Source organism: Helianthus annuus, chromosome 8 (assembly GCF_002127325.2).
Source record: "Helianthus annuus cultivar XRQ/B chromosome 8, HanXRQr2.0-SUNRISE, whole genome shotgun sequence".
NCBI classification, from domain to species: domain Eukaryota; kingdom Viridiplantae; phylum Streptophyta; class Magnoliopsida; order Asterales; family Asteraceae; genus Helianthus; species Helianthus annuus.
In genome coordinates, this window is record NC_035440.2 from 8,300,414 (window position 1) to 8,321,037 (window position 20,624).

General features: G+C 39.3%; 1 protein-coding gene and 1 pseudogene across 1 annotated transcript; both read right to left on the bottom strand.

The window, feature by feature from the left end:
- LOC110869499 overlaps positions 1 to 11,188 on the bottom strand; it is a 62,940-nt pseudogene extending 51,752 nt beyond the window's left edge.
- Positions 11,189 to 12,477: 1,289 nt separating this feature from the next.
- On the bottom strand, positions 12,478 to 16,442 carry LOC110871935. The gene is made up of 7 exons (XM_022120696.2): positions 15,953 to 16,442; positions 14,290 to 14,531; positions 14,076 to 14,198; positions 13,880 to 13,996; positions 13,087 to 13,269; positions 12,859 to 13,000; positions 12,478 to 12,761 (listed from the first exon to the last, which is right to left on the bottom strand). The coding sequence occupies exons 1-7, from the start codon at positions 16,365 to 16,367 to the stop codon at positions 12,604 to 12,606; spliced, it is 1,380 nt and encodes a 459-aa protein (XP_021976388.1). The 5' UTR covers positions 16,368 to 16,442; the 3' UTR covers positions 12,478 to 12,603.
- Between the last annotated feature and the right edge of the window lie 4,182 nt (positions 16,443 to 20,624).

Here is a 20,624-nt window from a genome sequence, read left to right on the forward strand (position 1 = left end):
TTCATTCGAAACTAATGAATGTCAGGTCGGGGCTTTCTGCCTTGTTATCAAAAAGGGGGTTGGGTAAAGCAAACTCCCTCCTTGGACGAGCACGGGCTTAGTCAAGTAGAACCGGGTTGCGCTGCTGGATGCTCCGATCGAAAATAAATAAGTGGGGCCATGCCGGTACGACTGAATATGCGTTAGAAAGGTCAATCCCTCCCCTACGACACAAAAAAAGCGGGCCGAACTTCTAACAGCCCGCCCGCTTCCATAGAACAATATCGTGGCAACGTAGACCTAAGTGAAGTGGTCATATTGGATCCTTGGGAACCATCACAAGTACGGCCGACATCTATTTATTTAAACGAGAATGCCGTGTCGTCCAGCGGAGCCTAGAAGAAGATGACTCGCGCAGACAGCTGACTCCTTTTCAATAGAAAAGAATAGCCAAACCAACCCAGCTGCCTGGTCAATCTCAGAAAGAAGATAGGCCGGCAAACCGGAGACGTACGACCACGGTCCCGACCTTACCAGCACCGGGGGTGTACTAATCAATGAACCCCCGAAACCTACTTTCTTTTCTGACAAAATCAACCAAGCCTAACCGGTCACGACATGTTGTTGATATTGATTGAGTTGGAGGGACTTTCGATTACTGAATCCATCCATAAACCTAGACCCCGATAACCTTCGTAACCAAAGTGTCACGACAACATCCAAAGGTCACCCTTGGATTCTTAGGGGGGCAAGGAAGAGGCTGTTATGTTAGTTGTAGCGCGCCTTCCCTCTTTATAACACTTCGGAAAGATTTTGCATTGCATTTCTTATGATGACCTGGTCGAGAGAGTACGATACATCGGTGTAAAAGATTGATCCCTTTGGATCTTGGTCCATGATGGCCTTTTTATTAATAGAACTGGAAGAGGAGGAAAAGAAATAGCTTATGATAACCATCTATTTGAGTCGATCATTTCGTAGATCTCATTCAAGTTTTTTTTATGCAGTGGAAAGGCCTTAAAATCTGAAGTTTTACGCTTAAAGGAAGAAATGTTCACAGAAGGTTGAGAAGTAGTACGGGGGGAATGTGAGATCGAAAGTAACCTAGCGCAATATTTCGGCGTAAATGAAATAATGAATAAGGACAGAAAAACCAACTCATGTTTAGGGAGTTCATCAGAACTTTAACTGCTATCATTGCTGCTTTTCTTGCTTTGGCGGGAGCTGCATGGTCCTTGAATTTTTTTTTCATTGCTTCTTTCTGCCTATTTAATTCTATCTATTGGTTGTTTATTTATAGTAATACTCTGTATCTCTTTATTATTTCCGATGAACAGTCACTCACTTTTGACAGTTATACGATTCCAGAAGATGATCTAGAATTGGGTCAATTACGTTTATTAGAAGTGGACAATCGAGTGGTTGTACCAGCCAAAAGTCATCTACGTATTATTGTAACATCTGCTGATGTACTTCATAGTTGGGCTGTACCTTCCTCAGGTGTAAAATGTGATGCTGTACCTGGTCATAATATGTTACAAAAAAAAGGTTGGTTAAAACCAAGGTGGGAAACCCCTGATTTCCTATTTATCTTTCTGTTGGGAATCTTCCTTCCCCTGCCGTCATTGGCATTTTGTTCTGGGAATCCAGAGACTCCCCCCATCGATACCTCCGGGTTCTTTGCGGAACCCCCTGCCCCCTATGCTTGGCAACAAAATGGGCAAGTGGGTCCGGTTATAGCGGAACCGCAGCAGATTCCGGCGGCTATCGACCCGGAACCCTTATGGGCAGACGAGGTCCGCCGAAGAGCTCTCCGGACCCGCTTGGATCTGCGGAATCAACTAAATATCCGGCCGCTTAGTCCGCAGGTTATGACGCAAATTATAGACTATCAAATCTTGGTCGAGAGGGAAATAGAGAAGTACCTATTAGCCCAAGGGTACCACCGGGCTAATTTGGTGCGGAATTGGCTCGAGATACGGCAACAAATCTTTTCTGGGGAGCGGTTCACAGTCCGCAACTATCAGAGGCTCTGGGGAACCATTCAAGATTTTGGAATTGAGAATTCCGCCCCCCTCCAGAGGGTTCGCCGAGGGAATCATTTACTATAAATCAAAAGTAGTGTCGTGGATAAAAAAAGAATCTAGTCTAATGACTCGCAGATGTAGGATAGGGGATAAAGAACCCGAACCGAACTGCGTGACCAAAGCGACTCCTACGGAAAAGTAAATCGAAAGATTTGCAGCCAGTTCAAGCCTGGCAAGTCGCGCCTTTCAGTCGAGCTACTCTCTCTCGTATTCCGCCCCTCTACGCTTCGAAGGAGTTCCGGGAGCAAGAATCTCTTTCAAGTTCAACTAGTCGTGCTCAACGCGCGAATGACAAGCCATCGATCGCTGCTATAGTCACTTCACGGCGCCAGTTTTCGATTGAGACTTCGGGAGCTTTCCTATTCCAAGTGTTATTGTTGAATAGGAGAATCAAGCGACAGCGACCACTGAAGAGCGGGCTAGCGCTCCACTGAACAGCAAGCTAAAAGAGAATCGCACAGACTTATATACAGGGGAAGGACCTTAGAATCTTGTATAAGAAAGGAAAGATTTCAAAAAGCAGATTAGGTACTTCCAACAGGAGAATAAGAAAGGAAGAAAGAAGAGTGGAGAAAAAGGGAAATGGAATTCTTCACAAAGGGAGGGAACGCAAGGGGGACAGCACTAATAAATCGGAAAAGGGGTCAAAGGAAGGGACACATCTTGATAGGGCAACAACCGGGGATAGGATATGGAAAGAGATCAACATGTTTTCTCGAACGAACAGATTTACACCGTCAATGACAGCGCACCAAGGGAACAACGGACAATCACGGCAAAGGCAAGCACGAATGCTGCTGCCTACGAGACCGGAATCTTACACTGTGCGCAGAGAACCCCTCTCACTTTAGACAGAGAGGGAATGACGATGGGTAGCCAAACCGTGAGGCGAAGAACTCAACCGCTATACACGAGGGAGCAAGTGGAAAGAGTAGAGCAGCACCTTGCCGTAGAGAGGGTCCTAGAAAGGTTAAGAGTTCTGCACCGGTTGGAGTGGAATAGGAATCTAAAACAGAATTCGATCAATTGGCTTTAACGAACCTATTTCATTAGAATGATCGAAGAACCCGCTTATCTATAGAAAGAGGGAGAGAGAATGAGAAATCACTCGACTGTTAAGGAGAGGAGGGGAGAGTTCGACCGCCCTAAGCCAACCAGAACGGCAAAGAAGAGTTCTATTCGGCGACCGGTAGGGAGAGGAGAGGATGGGAGGAGAGAACGTCGACCATAAGGGAGACAGCAGTTACTTCGATGTGAGCAGAGTGCCCATTTCCTTACTTAGACTAACCTTCGTTTAGAAAGTCTCTCCCCTCGCTCTGACTCTTCCCATACTAAGACTTTTGTTGATCTACCTTTGACTTACTTCCTATCTCTACCCTTGATCCAAGGTAGCCGAAGGACGGATTTTTACTAAGCTTTGCTGAAAAAAGCTGCAAACTTCAGTTCCGAAACTTTAGTCTTAACTTCGTTTAGTCAGAAGAACTTAGAACGGCGGTAGCAGGGCGAAAGGCAAGGTCACATCCTGCCGTCATAGCTTGCCCCCCATTGCTTCGTACGAGACAGAAAATCAAAAATGGAAATAGTGAATCAAGATCTAGACTATCCTCTATCCGGATATATATGCCCCTCTCTTGGGCACCGATTTCTCTGGTAATAATAGAAAGATCGCCTTTGATTCGTACGAGACAGAAAATCAAAATGATATGCGCAGACGTGAAAGCTCTATCAAGAGAACTAGCTTCTTTTTATTTAGAGAGGAACGATTCCCTCGTCTGAGAATCGTCATTCACGCACTCTTCCTCCCCACTAAAAAAAGCGATTGAGAATCTCGAGAACCTAAACAAAAATGCAGAAGTGAGCGTACCCCAAGGCTCTCCTCTCTCCCTCTTTTTTAGCCAACATCATCAACCCCATTTTTCACCTTGAATGGGTCAAAGCCAAAAATCTGATGAATAGAAGGAAAGGAGATCAGAAAAATAGGCGGACGACTTATAGTATAGGTCGGATGTTTCCGTGAGCAGTAAGCAGCAGATCCCCCCTTATTTTGGGAAAGCTGGTGGCCGCGTGTGAATTCTTTCAAGGCAAGGGGCGGCCTGATTCGACATTGTTGTTTACTCTGATCCGGTCGAGGTGGTTTTCACCAGCGCGTAGGTGGTCTAAGTTCCTATGACCGAGTCTTTCTGGCCCCTGTGAACATCTTTTCTTAATGTATTAAAGAGGGCCTCTCTAACCGGTGAAGGTGGGTGTCCACTAACGGCCATTCCTGGCTCGGCTCCGATAACGCAATTCCGGGAGGAGTCGGTAGTTGGGCACTGGATCCCTTCGGACCTGGAGAACGTGTGACGCTGAGTCGGGGTTTGGTGAACCAACAGGTCGCTCCTCTAGTTGAAGTATCGGGCCCCTTTTTTGTTGCCTAGGTTACACCTTCGGAATACCCCAGAAGGGAATTTTTCTCTACTTCCCCCAATCTTCACTTTACGCCACGCCGACTCCCCTTTCGTCATAAGGCGTGGAATTAGACCAAGGGGAATATCCATAGGAACAAGTCCCTTAGATTTCGCACATAGGAGATCGAGACACAGCCCCAGGGCTATGGGGAAAGATGTAGATCGATCACCCTAGATAGACAACTACATAGAGGGTCTCTACAAGTCAGTCTATATATTCTTTGATTTCGTTCCCCCCGTAAGATCAATATCACAACCAATGAGGTCCGCAAGTTTCACATCTAAGTAATACTCGATCCGATAGTTTACGATAAAAGAATTAACTAAGTGAACGTCTTTTCAAGTACCGTTGAAAAGACTAAAGGAATATATATGTTTTCTCATATATATGCCGCCGTGAAGTGTTTGGATGCAAAGGCGATGGTTTTTAGATTCGGCAAACATGAGATGTGTCCTGCACGAAGTACATCGAATTTTGGAGATATCCCGTAATGTCCTTTTTGTACCTAGATAAGGACGACCTCGAGAGAGCAGACGACCAGTAGAGTAGGTGCTCCATCTCGTTCCTGCTGCGTAGGTCTAAGGTAATTCACAGTGCTAGCAGATCAGAAGTACGGAAGTGGGCCCTCACCCTTCTCTAGTAGGGGCAGTGCTACCTATAGAACGGGAATGTTCATCCTCTCTTAAAGTCCGTTATGGATTTCAAGTAGGTCAATCAATATCGGTTCGATGGTTGGTGGCTTGACTTTCGCTTCGATAGTGAATGGCTAAACCAAGATCCCCCCCTCCGCTTCGGTCTCGGTGACTGTGATAAAGAAACCTTCCCTCTTGTCTTTCCTGAAAGTCTGGGTGTTAAACGACTCTAAAGAGAGTGAGTGACCAACGAACGAATCAAGGAGGAAGAACTCGCGGGCTTTCTATAGGCCTTTTCAAAAGAAAGATCGATAAGACGGTCTTTCACAGTAATGACCTTCAGTAGTGCTTCTTCCCCGCTCTGGACAGTAATAATAGAAGGCAAGCTAGCATTAGCAAGGCAAGTTAACTTGAAGCAATAACTCTTAAGGGCGGGAGTGAATGCACCATTGGAGGATGGGGCACGAATGAAAACGACGAAAAGAATCTCCCACACCTTTCTTTGATTTGATTTGGTTCTCTCAGTGTTTCGTATAAATCAGAGGCATTGTGCGTTCTGTTCGTTCAGGCGCGTAATGCAAGAACGAGTAGGATATCTGCTCTCTAGCTTAGCTGATCGGGGGGCTGTTGTTTGCTCACCACTGGGAGATGGAACCATATCCAATCAATGGGGCTTCTTTGTTCAATCTCTTGAGGTCGAAGAAAGGATTGACGGCCTGTTGATCAAGGAAAGCCAAAATGAAGTCTTACTTCTCTAGCTTGGGTTGTCTTCCCGGATCGAAGAAGTAAGGCAAATACGTATGGGACTTAACCCAGAACAAATTGGAGTTCGGGCGAATCAATCATCCGAACCTGCGATAGTTAGACGAAACTAATATAAAGAAAGTGCCCGAAAGAAGTGGAAATCCGACCCCTGAGTTTATGAGTAGAAAAGCCCTTTGAACCCTATGCCGTGTGAGCTTATGCCAAAACCTTTCTTCTCTTATTTCATTATTCGTTTTTGCTGCGGGGGATATTCCCCGGTCAAAGGCATTAAGACATGCCGATTTTTTGAATACCGTAGAATAGGAGTAGGACAAGGATACCAAACCTTTTGATCGGTATTCGCCTTCTCTTAATCAATTTTTAGTTTTACGAAGGGGCGAAACTGCTTTAAATCGGTCCCAAAGCGCCCTTTCGCCTCAGCCCGCAAGAAATGACGTAAGTAGTAGTGCGGGCAGAAAAGGCTTCTTTTTTCGGCTCCCATCCCCCGAACTGTCTCACGAAGAGACGAATTCGTCGTTCATTGCTTAGGAAGCCAGCATTTACAGTGACAGAGATCGGGCTTTGATGGAATACTTCAATCAAGAAGAAATTCCATTTAGTCGGGTGTAGGTCTGGGATCGCCCCCTTTCGAGTTCAAGAATAAAGCCCTTCAAAAGCGGAGATGGCATCTCGTTCCAGGTGCCCGAGGTGGAGATGGAATACTTCAATCAAGAAGAAATTCCATTTAGTCAGCTACCATAACTCCTTGAACAGTAACAGTTCAAGAGGTGCTGCATTAAGTTTCGATACGCAATTAATTATTCGTTTATGAACGAATTGAGGAAACGAAGTTTTGTATCGAATACATTCATGATATGCTTAAAGGATCCTATAACTGAAGGGCTATTACCCATAAGTCTTATTAAGAGAGCTCATAGACGGGTATTAATTAATAGTCGTGCGCAATTGCATATCGTACTATGAATGACTAAGTATTAGTTAATTTTCCTCAAGTTTGATTTTGTATGTCTGTTAGAATATGTTCAACCGGTATAATGGCATATAGACAAATAAAAGTTACAAATCAAACAAAGGGCTTACGCGTATTTTGATCATGATGATTAGGTTTTAAATTAAGGCTATAGTATGATTAATGGGGGTCCTGAGTCGCATAATGATTCAACGGCTGTATTTTTCTGCTATAGTACTTGTTTAAGGCTAAAATGAGTGTTAACTCCTGATCAGGCTTATCTAATACTCATAGTAAATGATTACTCGGCTAAGTGGGAGAATGTAAGATTAAATATATTACGTATTAATATTTAATCTATAGCCATCATAATCATTTACATTATAGAGATCAAAATATATTAGAACCTATTATTTAATTAGTTGGTAATTGTTGATGGACCATATTACCCTTAGTAACTAATTAGGTTTCCTCCTGGGTGCTTATATAAGAAGAGTTATGTGGAGGTTTAGGGGTTACTCAGTTACACAATTCACACACCCCATTAGCCATAACATCATCACGAAACCTCCTCTCCATAACCGATACCCTTTTCGGTTTTCTAAGTCCCCATCATCAGTCAGCACCCTAAGGAGGAACCAGATCAAGATGACAGGCATGTCGAACTCCATTACTGGATTCTCCTCTGCACTATCTGCTGTGACAGGTATGTTTATATTGTTTTCCTTCATGCACAAACAGAACTGAACCAACATTTACCTTAACCCTATAGATATATAAATAGGGTAGGTTCATTTGTAAATAGCCCCCTTGTTTGTAAACACTAGTGAACCAATCATAGCCTTTGATTATTAATACAAAAGTGATTTGTTCACTCAGTTTATATATACACTAGTGTTCACTCTAAAACCCCACCCAATATATATAATGCTCACACATGGAGGCAAGCCACTGCATTCCATCATTCCTACACCAACAATGGACATCAGAGCTCCAAACCATGTAGAGGCTGGAACCACTGCTCCAAGCATACCATCAATCAACGGAACCACAATTACCTGGTTTGGTCATATCAATAGTTACATCATGTTTTCTGAGAAAAATGGTTCAATTTAGAAGTCATATCATTGGATAATTCTTACAGTAAACACCGAGATAAAGGCTGCACGCCCGGCATCGGATGTGAGTAGTCCCAAAGCCTGCATGAGATAGCCTAAACTAGCCCACAACCCCAACTCAATTCCTGAATTGAGAGCTTGGACATGATCACCTTGAGCTCTCCATGTAAATGGAAGAAATGCAATGGCTAAAATAGTGAATCTCACAGCACCAAAAGCTGAAGGGTCTACTACTGTCTCAGCCTCTTTCAACACTGGTATGTTACTAGCTACAAAATTTAAAAGAAATTATCTTACAGACTTGAAGATCTTCTCTGGAAAGTCAACTACTAGTGCAAATTAATCTATTAAGAAAGTAACTAAGAGCAGGTATATTGTCTATGGTGGTAAATCAGATTTGGAATTTCCTTAGCATCTTTACTATTATTACCCATATATTCGGTTGTATCGTTATCATATATTCGGATGCCCCGCTTGCGGTGTGCACATATAACGTATATATGTGTGGGCGCTCGGGGGGGCAAAAGTGAAATGGTACTAACTTTAACGTTATTGTACTAATTTTGTGATAATAACGTTAAAAGCGGCGGATGGTTAATCATGCATCATGTGGTGACGTTGATAGCTGAAAGACACGGGGGTACATGCACCAACCAGTCTATGTCCCGATTGTTTGAGTGATATGTGTCTTAGGTCCAAGGCTTGATATAAAACTACAATCGAGCCGGGGGTCTCACTGGAAGCAGCCTCTCTATTCCTACGGGGTAGAGGTAAGGTTGTCTACATCTACCCTCCTCAGACCCTACCTTAGCTTTGCTATTGATGAGATGTACTGAGTATGATGATGATGATGATATCGTTATCATAAACTAGAGTATTATTATCACATATTTGAGTTTATCATGTATTGTTCTATCAGTTAGGAGTTTGTTAGAACTTTTTTGTAGGACTAGTACTAGAAGAAAACGGGGCAATAGCGGCGACAGTTGTCGCCACTAAAGGTGGCAATTTATGGAGCAAAAGGTAATGGCGACGAGATGTGGCCGCTATTCAAATTGAGTTTTATTTGAGTTTGTTGTTACAATCTTGCATTTGAAATCTTGGAAAATAGACTTTGTAGTATAAAGTTAATCAAGTACTAAATTTTTTTAAGATTATTATGCAATCTTAGATTCTAATAGCGTGTTGCAAAACGAATGTTTTGATTGAACCAAAGGTCTTAAACGTGAATTGGGTCCGCTAAAGGGGGGGCTCTAAAGCTAGGTTAAGTCCTCCAATTGCCTCCTCAAAAGAAAAAAAAAATTGGGTCCGTCATTGATTTCAGGGTCTACTACGAATCGATTACGAACAGCTGATGTTCATGAATAGTTCTTAATAACTAGACCCGGTGCTCAAGCATGTTCATGAATGGTTCAACTTTAAAAACTATCAAACTATCAAGAGAAGTTTTAGAATAGTTTTTGTGAATAGATATGAGTAACTTGAATTAGAAATATACGAACTTATAAGAATCCCGCACCGTTTAAAAAAATATTAATTTTTTTTTCTTTTTTAAATAATATAATAATATAAAACAGTGTTTAGAAAAATTAAAAAGGCCTACAATCTGTTAAATGAATTTGAATTAGGACATGTCAAAGAAACCATAACTTGAAAAATTAGAACGTTTTAAAAGAATTCAATTTAGTGATCTAATTTTTTTTTTTTTTTTTTTCATATGGTAGGTTTGAGAAATTTGTTTAAATTTCTTTCTATTTTCGTCTTCAGAAATTCAACCCGTCAACCTACGATCATAACCATTTAAAAATCCTACCCGTTTGGTTTGAGAAATTTGTTTAAATTAGAATTTGAAGTTAACAGGTAACATGTTGGTTAAAAAAAGTGAAGAGAATTGAAAATTGAAATGATTCACTCAAAATTGTAAAAAAAAAAAAGAAAAGAAAAAAAGAAAGAGAGAAGTCAAAACTTCATCAGCTGCGAATTCGATATATTATTTTACTATAAAACTGCATGAATCTAAATAAAATATCATACAATAGGAGGAGTCGGCCAAGTACATGGGAGTCTGCCAAGTACAATGGGAGGAGTCTGCCAAGTACACGGGAGTAGTCCGCCGTTGACGCATCACCTTTGTCGGACACGTGTAAGCTCCTCGTTCATGCACTCTTCAAGTTGACAGACGGACGCATCCCATGTCGCAGGAGTCCATCCAAGGACACAGGAGGGTGACATTTTGGTAATTTTGATTGGTCAAGTAACATTTTGGTAATTTTCCCATCAAATAAACACAAAATTCTAGCTTTGACCTTTTTAATACCAAAAAAGGTATATGAACCATGTCAACAATGTTTCCCAATAAAATTATGAAACAAGTGTGTGTATTATATCATATTATCAACATATAAAAGAATGCACTTGCAAAAATTAACTGAGATTTAGAATTGAATTCATTACCGTAAAGTAAGGTAATCATGTTAAGCAAAAGGATGCCCTTGACTTTCGTTGACTTTCGCCATAACGCAAGCCTTGTTAACAAAGAATTCGGTGTCTTCTTCGACGAATGCCAATGTTTACTCGCACAAACATGGTCATTGTCCGAAATTTCTAGGATCTGAAATTTGTTATCCGTGTTCCTTCTTGCATTACAATACGACGGTTGCAAAGGATGTTCGTTGATGCACAACTCCATCAAACTGTCTGGATCTCGAATATTCTCATTCAGCTTCTCGTAATAGAAGGTCCACGTCACCAGGTTCTCGTCTCCATGCGTCTCTACGTGAAGTGTGATTGAAAAAGTTTTGTAAGCCTCCAATATATCGCTTCCTATCACTTTGAAGCGCGCTAACTTTTTCTCCTCGTCGATAGCTTCTATCACTTCCTTCGCCACCTTTAGCTTCCCATCTGTCGTGTAAAAGATAAAAATGTGTTATAGATAATTAAATATTAAATAGCACTACAAAACAAGGGGCTTTCAATAAATTCTTTGTCTGAAAATTTTGTGACACTTAAAAGACGTGACTTACCATGGAAAAAGTTCCAGACTAAAATAGATCCAACAATGCCCCGTTCGCCATCATGAAGTTCAACACCTTTTATGTTATCGGGGCGCATTTTGGATATATGGTGTGTTCTATATCTAAATGTTTCGTGGAACACGTCGCCATCCGATTTGATAGTAACTTGCTTAACAAGTGTACCACTTAGAGTCATCTTTCTTGATTTATCAAAGAAACAAACAAGAGAATTGGATTTATATCAAAGAAAGAAACAAGAGAAGTGAATGCGGCGAATAGTTATGTCCTCATTTGGCTTTATATAGACATAACTTGCTCTTAGTTTAATAAATTAATGAGTACTTGCTCTTAGTTTATAGTAACTTAATGAATATTATATGTGTTTCGTAGGGGTGTTAAAAAAGCTCGTAGCTTGCGATTCGCTCGAAGCTCGCTCGAAAAAAAATTCGGCTCGAAAAAAGCTCGGTTGTAAACAAGCTTGCTTGACTTGGCTCGATTTGAAACCATCCGTGAGCTAGGCCTGGCTCGGCACTTGAGCTCGCAAGCCGGCTCGAATTATTTTATTTTATATAGATTAAATATTAATTATAAATGTATTAAAATAAAAAAAATGTGGAATGGGTTGAAGACTTGAAGTGTTAACATTTTAAGTTAATTAATTAATAACATATAAAAATATATAAAAATAAACAAAAATTATACATATAAAACTTTTAAGGTAATTCATTAACAACATATGAAAATATAGGAAAATAAACAAAAATTATACATATACTATTTTTAGTGTGCCTTTCGGTTTTTGAAATATTAGTAAAATAAAAATAATACATATAGATATACGTGTAAAATTTTTTTTGTCTTTTTATGCTATCAATATTTGTAATAGAATAAAAATAAATAAACAAAATAACAAGCCGACTCGATTTGGCTTGAGTTGGCTCGAACATTTTACGAGCTGAGCTGGAGCTCAACTTTTCCAGCTCTATAAGATAAATGAGTCGAGTTGAGCTAGCTAGTTTAAGCTCGAGCTCAACCTTGCTAGGCTTGACTCGGCTCGATTACAGGTATCTCCTCTCTAACCAAGAGGTGGGGTACATATCTTGCAAGGTAAAGGTATAGAAGTATTTAGGAATATGTTAATTTGGCATTCTATTAAAAAATTAAGATAAGTGATTGGACGAAATATAGGAGTCTATGTAAAAGACAAACGACCACAAGAACAAAAGATAATAAAACGTTGAGATTAATCGCGAGCAATAGCACGCAAAGAAGCATAGTTCGACTTAGACCAACATAATGTAAATTACATATCGTCGATCTATATGTAAATTAAACTAAACAGTGGGTATCCAAAACACGTTATTTGTACTTTAAAGGCGTTGCCAATATCACCCAACAAATAGAACACTTGAGGCTAATACACTACTACAAAAATGAATCGCATTAATGCATTATATGTCAATGGTTACGAAGAGATCACTCCAGTAACTGGTAATGCAGTCTTTTCCATGTTAAAACTTAATTTAACACACTTCTGGATCTATTTAATATGTTACTCATCACCCCGATCTTAAATTAAGACCAAAATCAGATTTTAAATGTGAACTAGAATTACTTCTTTATTATTAAATCTTTTACATCTTTTGTGGAGACAAGTGAAACTGCAGAAACCTCATTTTGTCTATCTGAAACAACCTCTTTCATATTACATTTTACCGATGAACTTGAAGATGATGATGCTCCGATTATCTGCACCATTAAACTTCCACCTACAAAGATCATACATTTTAATTATTATTTCACTTCAAAAATGAAGTAGAACAACAATAATAATTAAAAATAAATAAAGATAAACTTCTTGATCACCTAGAACAAGAGCGGCGCCAAACCATCCAGAGACACCCCATCGTTCACCAAGGAAAAACCATGCAAAACCAGCACCCCAAACTGGCTCCAACCCGTAAACAATTGCGGTTTCTGTGGCTGATACATCACGCATTGACGTCATCTGTTTCAATTGGTTGCTATATATTAAGCTCAAGATGCAGGAACCAATAAAGCATGATAACATAAATTATGTTAATGTTAACTTACCTCAATCCACAAGCATAGTCCAGTTGAAAACACCCCGGTATATAAAGCGGGTATCCAAGGGAACTTCATGATCTCGTTCACAAACATCTCCAATGTCCAAGATGATGGATGATACTCTAGGTTACCGTCAATTACACATCCAATTAAATGCCAAATTATAGATGATAAAGCAACAACACACACCTGTGAGTTACTCAAGTTATTAAAAGAAAATAGAAAAAAATAATTATCAGAAAATTGTCCTAAGATTTCCATTGTAGACTAGAGGTGCACAAAACAACCTGTTAATAACCGATTGAGGAGTAACCGATTAGTGGCTTTTTAACCGTAGGTTCTTAACTGGTTAGGGATTTTTTAGAAGGAGTCGATTTTTAACCAATTAACCGAAAAAAATCGAAAAAGTAGAACAAAACCGGTTAAAGTGAATAACCGTAAAAAATGATAAAACCCGGTTATTAACTGAACCGGTTAAAGCAGTAACCGGTTTTTTGTTTTTTGAAAATCAACCACCTGCTCACCGGTTTCTCAAAATAACCGATTTGTGCACCTCTAATGTAGACAGTACCCACAATTTGGGCAAGGTCCATTGGGCTCAGGCCACTAACGATTAGCCCATTAATGATTGGCCCGTTAGGTTTAAGACCAATCACTTCCCTGCAAAATGGGGCTTAAACTTAATGGACAAATCATTAATCGGCTAATCATAAACGGGCCTAAGCCCAATGGATCTAATCCTGACTGAGGGTACCGAATTATGGAAGCAGAACTTATAAATATGAATGACTTAATGGACCTCGTATCCAAGGACCGGCAAGAAGTTTGCTTTGTCTGTTTTTCTTGATATATGTTCGGTTCTTAGCATGTGTATGCCAAAGAATAAGGCGCTTAAAAAGTTGAACAAATCACCAACCTGAAAAATCGATTTAACACAAACATCATTTACCAATGACAAACAAAACGACTTACTTTCGTAGATATATATAGCTTACACATGGAGGCGAGCCACTGCATTCCATCATTCCTACACCAACAATGGACATCAGAGCTCCAAACCAAGTAGACGCAGGAACCACGGCTCCTAGCATACCATCAATTAACGGAACCACAATTACCTGGTTTGGTCAAACGGTCAAACCAATAATAATACACACCGTGTTTACTGAGAAACGGTTCAGTTTGAAAATTATGTCATGTGCTTCTTACGGTAAACATAGTGATAACGGATGCACGCCCGGCATCAGATGTCAGCAGTCCAAAAGCCTGCATGAGATAGCCTAGACTGGCCCACAAGCCCAACTCGAATCCTGAGTTGAGAGCTCGAACATCTCCCCGAGCTCTCCAAACAAATGGGAGAAATGGAATGGCTGCAATGGTAAATCTCACGGCGGAAAAAGCTGAAGGGTCGACAACTGTCTCGACCTCTTTCAACACTGGTATGTTGCTAGCTATAAAAGTTCAAATAAATTGCTTTACAGGCTTGAAGATGTTAAACTGAAAGTCAATGACCAGTGCTAGTTAACCAATAAGCAAGTGATTAAGAACAAGTAGTTTATCTATGCTGGTAAATCAAATATGGAATTCCCTCAACAATTTTTACATTTTCTTACACCAGAAGAGGCCAAACAATATACCAATAGTCAAAGAGGACTGATTTCAAAACAAAGAAGATAAGGTTCTTGAATGTAGTGGAGGTATGTGAAATCTGATCACTAGAAACTTAATCATACAATACAAGGCATCCTCATATATATATATACGGATGATCCTGAATCGACGTAACAGAAAAATATAACAGACTATATAAAACTAAGTGATGTAACTATATGCTCTAACAGTTCTAAATTCTAAGGCTCAAATTCATATAACAAACATAGCACAACCTGCACAGCGATTACATCCTCAAAAATATTGCTAGTCAATGAACATCACAGGAGTAAATAAAAATGAAAAATCTACATTATGCAGTTGCTAGTCCTATAGCCGATGAAGCTACTGAATCAGATTTCGAATGCAACAGATATATCATCTCTCCTAACACTCAACAATTCAACTATCAGCAAATTAAAAAAAAAAAAAACGCAGCAGAAGAATTAACTGATGCAAGTATATGCTCTTATCAGTTCTAAGGCTCTAGACTCTAGTTCATATTAAAAACATAGCACAAGCTACACATCTGTCACATCCTTATAAATAATGTGAGTCAATAAACATCACAAGAGTAAACTGAAATCTACAATAAGCAGTTGCTAATCCTATAGCCGATGAAGCTACCAAATCAGATCTCGACTCATTAAATTAGTAATTACAATTTACACTGATGCAACAGAAATATCATCTCACCTAACACTCTTACCAATTCAACTAAATTAACTGAAACCGAAACAAATTCATTACCTAGTGAATTAGATCTCGAGCCATTATATCAGTGATACAATTGACACCGATGCAACAGAACCTAATACTCTTACCAATTCAACTAACAACAAATGATAAATTGCACAAGAAAAATTAACTGAAACTGAAACGAATTCATTACCTACTGAATCAGATCTAGAGGAATTAAATCAGTAATACAATATACACTGATGTAACAGTAATATAATACTCATATCTCCTAATACTCTCAACAATACAACTATCAACACATAATAACAAATTGCACCGGAAAAATCAACTGAAACCGGAACGAATTCATCACCTACTGAATCAGATCTAGAGGCATTAAATCAGTAATACAATATACACCGGTGTAACAGTAATATAATATTCATATCTCCTAAGTCCTACTCTCTCAACAATACAACTATCAACACATAATAACAAATTGCACGAGAAATATCAACTGAAACTGGAACGAATTCGTTACCATAAAGTAAAGTAATGACGTTAAGCAAAAGGATTCCACGGACTTTCGTCGACGCAGAAACTAACTTCCGCCATAACGAACGCTTCGATAACACCGATTTGTAGTTCAGATTCTGTTTCTTCTTCAACGATTGCTCGTATTTACTTGTAGAAACTTCATTATCAGTGACGGAAGTTTCACGGATCTGAAGCTTGTTGTACACTTTCGTTCTAGCATTATTAGGTCTAACAATGCAACACGGCGGCGGTGAAGGATGTCGATTGTGAAGGAAGATGAAGCAGGTGAATGAAGATCGTTGTGTTTGAGTGAAGATGTAAGGATGAACGGATGAATTGAAGGATGAAGAAGGGATTATGGATGAATGTTTTGGTGATGAGTTATGCATTCGCCATCTCCATGGGGATGGAGCAGCCATGATCGAGAGGTGAGTTATGAGTGTGAAATGACAGTATTGTCCTTGGGGTTGATTGGATATTGAGGATAGGTAGGTAATATTTTATTATTTATACAAACAAGCATGATATTCATTCACTAGTATATAATAGTAAAATAAATTTGAGCATCGATCATGGGTTATCCAGTTATCCCTTTGTGTTAGTTTTCGTTTGTTTAATAAACGAGTGAATGCATATGAATTTTTTGTTGAGCGATTTATGAATTATTCATTAAAAGTTTTATTTATCTGTAGCGATATTTAGAGTAAATTACAAATTTTGTTCTTTATGTTTACACCAAATTGCGGGCGGTGTCCTTTACATTTAAAATTGACGGGTTTTGTACTTAATGTTTAAAAATCTTGCACGCTATGTCTTTTGAGCCTAACCCAGTTTATTTTTTTAGTTAAATAGGATCATGTGCATGTCACATGAGGGTAAATATGTCTTTTCCACTATCCTCTCCAATTTTCCCCCAAATTAGGGGGTGTTTGGCCTAGCTTTTTTTTTATCTAAGCTTATAGCTTTTTTAGCTTATTTTTACAAAATAAGTACTAATGGGTGTTTAGTTTAGCTTTTTAAGCTTATGCTTATTAGCTTATATAAGCTAATTCTAAGAAGCTTATGGGAACATGGTTATTTAGCTTATTTGTATAAGCTTATTTGAAGAAGATGGTTTTGTTAGAAAAAATAACCACTGTTTAGTATCCACTGATTAGAAACCACTGATCAGGTTGATAAACTACTGATCAGTTTGACTAACCACTGATGAACTTAACTACTGATCAGTTTAAGCACTGATCAGTCTAACCGCTGATCAACCACTATCTATTAGAAGCAGTGGCAAGTTGAAACAGAACCACTGATGAGAACAGCGGTTAGAGAAGATTGCAAATAGAAGTAAAAAGAAACAGTAAACGATTTAACCGGGCTTGTGTTTGACACAATTCCCTTAAACAGATTCGCCGTCTGTTCCCAGGGTACGCCGGTTCGAAACAGCAGCGAGCGCTGCCGGACTTGAACACTTGCCTGAAAAATAAACCGGAGAATGCTGCAGAGAGATCGAGAGAAGAGATTGTATTTCGGTGTGTCAAACTGTGTTGGTCTGCATTGGGTTTTATAGGCACAGATCATAACTGATTCTGGCCTCATCATTGCAGAGAATTAAAGCTAGTCGGTTTCAAAACTTATGCCTCATCATTGCAGAGAATTAACTCACATAATGGCTCAGCGGTTTCGAAACTGAAATGGTTCTCATTAAAACTGAAAATCATTTCAGTTAAAGACCCATTAAGACCAACCGTTTTAAAGACTAAAAAATAATTAGTCAGTCTCGAGTGCAAAAACTGTCTCCCGCGAGCCCGGGTTTTCGGAGCTGCATTCGTGTCCGCAGGACGTGCGGGCGTACACGAGTTCAACTAAATCCGGTTCCATTTTTTGCACCCCCCCCCTGCGTGCGCGCGGGTAGGACTTGTGGTAAAACATGTCATAAGACTTCAAAGGCTTCATTAAGGTTTCTCCTTATATATAGCCTATCTTTTCTCTCCCACACCGATGTGGGACAAAGTGAATTACCAACTTGAGACTTTCATTCACACTAAACTTCCAACAGGTTTTTTACTCATTTGCCCTCAAATGGTGGATTAACTCATTACACACAATGATATTATACCCCTTCCCATAATACAAAATAACTTAACAAACAACTAAAGATTAATTATCAACTTGTAGAATATAAGCTAATCCAAACACTTAAAAATAGCTTATCAAATGAAAGAAAATAAGCATAAACTACTTTAAAATATAAACATAAGCCAAAAAAAATAAAAGCTAGGCCAAACACCCCCTTAAAGAACCAAAACCCTAAATTCCCCTCTTACATGTACCAGTTGTCACCACCTACCATCAATTTACCAACAATAACATCATTGTCAAGTCTTAAACTGAAAATGAAATCCATAGACATTGTTACGTATTTTTGGTGTCCCACATACGCACGATGACCCTTGAAAAACAAAAAGAATGTTAAGTTAACCATAAGCCATGAACTTGTGGTAATAACTTGAATACAAACCTGCAATGCTTGGGCCATGTGTCCGTTGTAAGAAGGCAGGAAAGTATCACTAAATGAAAAAACATAGGGGTGCAAACGAGCCGAGCCGAGCCTGAGCTCGGCAGGCTCGAGCTCGAGCTCGATTAACTTATGAGAGCTCGGGTTCGAGCTTGGCTCGATTCGAGCTTTGTTTTCAAAGCTCGAGCTCGGCTCGGGCTCGGCTCGTTTATTATCTATTAATTAGTATATTAAATAAAAATAATATAAATAATAGACTTTTTAGGCTTGCGAGCTCGATAAGTAAAGCTCGGGCTTGGGCTCGTTTACTAAATAAGCTTATTTTTAGGTTCGAGGTCGGGTTGTATACAAGTTTAAATAAGCTCGGCTCGACTTGGCTCATTTACACTAAGGCTCGACGAGCCTAACGAGCTTCACATGTGAGGCTCGAGCTCGGGCTCGATAAACAAACGAGCTTTGTTTTGAGGCTCAAGCTCGACTCGAGCTCGATAAGGCTCGGCTCGTTTCGAGCTTTTTCTTGAGCCGATCTCGAGTAGCTCGCGAGCTGCTCGGCTCGTTTACACCCCTAAAAAAACATAGTCGATTGTTGTCAAGATAGTGGTTCTGTTCCTGTATGGACCAAGTTCCCCATCTCGAGCCAGCATATCTTTCGTCACCACATTTTCAAACTCTGTTTTCAATGGCAGAATGGCTCGATTACCCCCAAATGGCTCACCACCTGCAATGTACACTCGAGCATTTGCTGGTGCCCCTGATTCTTTAAGGAGTCTGCAGTTTTATTATGAATTTTTTTTAAGTATTTTGGGTCAAATATAGAGCACTTTTCAAGTCGAAAAAACGTGTGAAACTTGTACCTTGCTGCTTCTAAGACCATATGTAATGGGGCTTTATAAGGGCATGAAAGATTTTGATAATGCACTTACACCATTACTCATGGGCATTATAGGGGCATGAAGAGTGAGGGGCATTTCTATAATAATGCCCAAAGAGAAGAAAAATAATGGAAAGTAATAAATGAAATGGGCATTAACCATTTCTATAATAATGGAAAGTAATAAAATAAGAAAAATAATGGAAAGAGTGAGGGGCATTTTTAAAAGGGCATTATGATGATGATGTGGTGAAAAATGCCCCTTAGTGGGCATTAACCATTACCTATGGTCTAAGGCATTAAGAGGGCAATTTGAATTTGTAGCAAGAAATTCGGGGCCAAACTCAGTGACAACTGGTACAGAGGGAAATGATTTAGGGTTTGCATTCTTTATTTTGGGGAAAAAATGGAGAGGGTAGTGGAAAAGACAAATTTACCCTCATGTGACATGCACATGATCATATTTAACCAAAAAAATAAATTGGGTTAGGCTCAAAGGACATAGCGTGCAAGATTTTAAAACATTAAGTACAAAACCCGTCAATTTTAAAGGTAAAAGACACCGCCTGCAATTTGGTGTAAACATAAAAGACAAAACTTGTAATTTACTCCGATATTTATAATTGCTTTTTCATTCTTAGATAAATTAAAAACACGTGTTCTAAAATTTTAAGTACTTTTTAGAAACCTTTCACATCTTATTCCCACAACTAAAGAGGTGTGGGTACGATACAGAAGAAAACACAAACACTAGTAATCACATAACATGATAATTTCTTTTTACATTTAAAAAGGGGGTAATTACATTTTTCGTCGTTTATGTTTATACCAAATTGCAATTGATGTCCTTTACCATTCGAAATTACAAAAATCATCCTTTACGTTTTAAAAACCTTGCATCGTATGTCATTTGACCCTAACTCAGTTAAAATTTCCAATTAAATCCACTTAGGGTGCATTGCACATTAGGGTAAATTCGTCTTTTAACTCTCTTCGAGACTATTTATGTAATTAACTAAAAGTTTTGAACCAAGATTAAAATAAATACGTTTTACTCTTTAACCCTCTTCGAGACTATTTATGTAATTAACTTCTTCATTGTCTGTCATCGTTGGCGATACTTGAAAGTTGAGAGATTTAAGCGATTTTGCGTTTTAGAGAGCGTTTAAGAGTTAAAGAGGTGGTGTAATCAAACCTAAACCTTCAATACTTATTTATACCCGAGTGAGACGGTTAACATGGTTTAAAAAATCCCGGTTTGAAATGGTTTCAAACGGCTATATTACCATAAGAAAC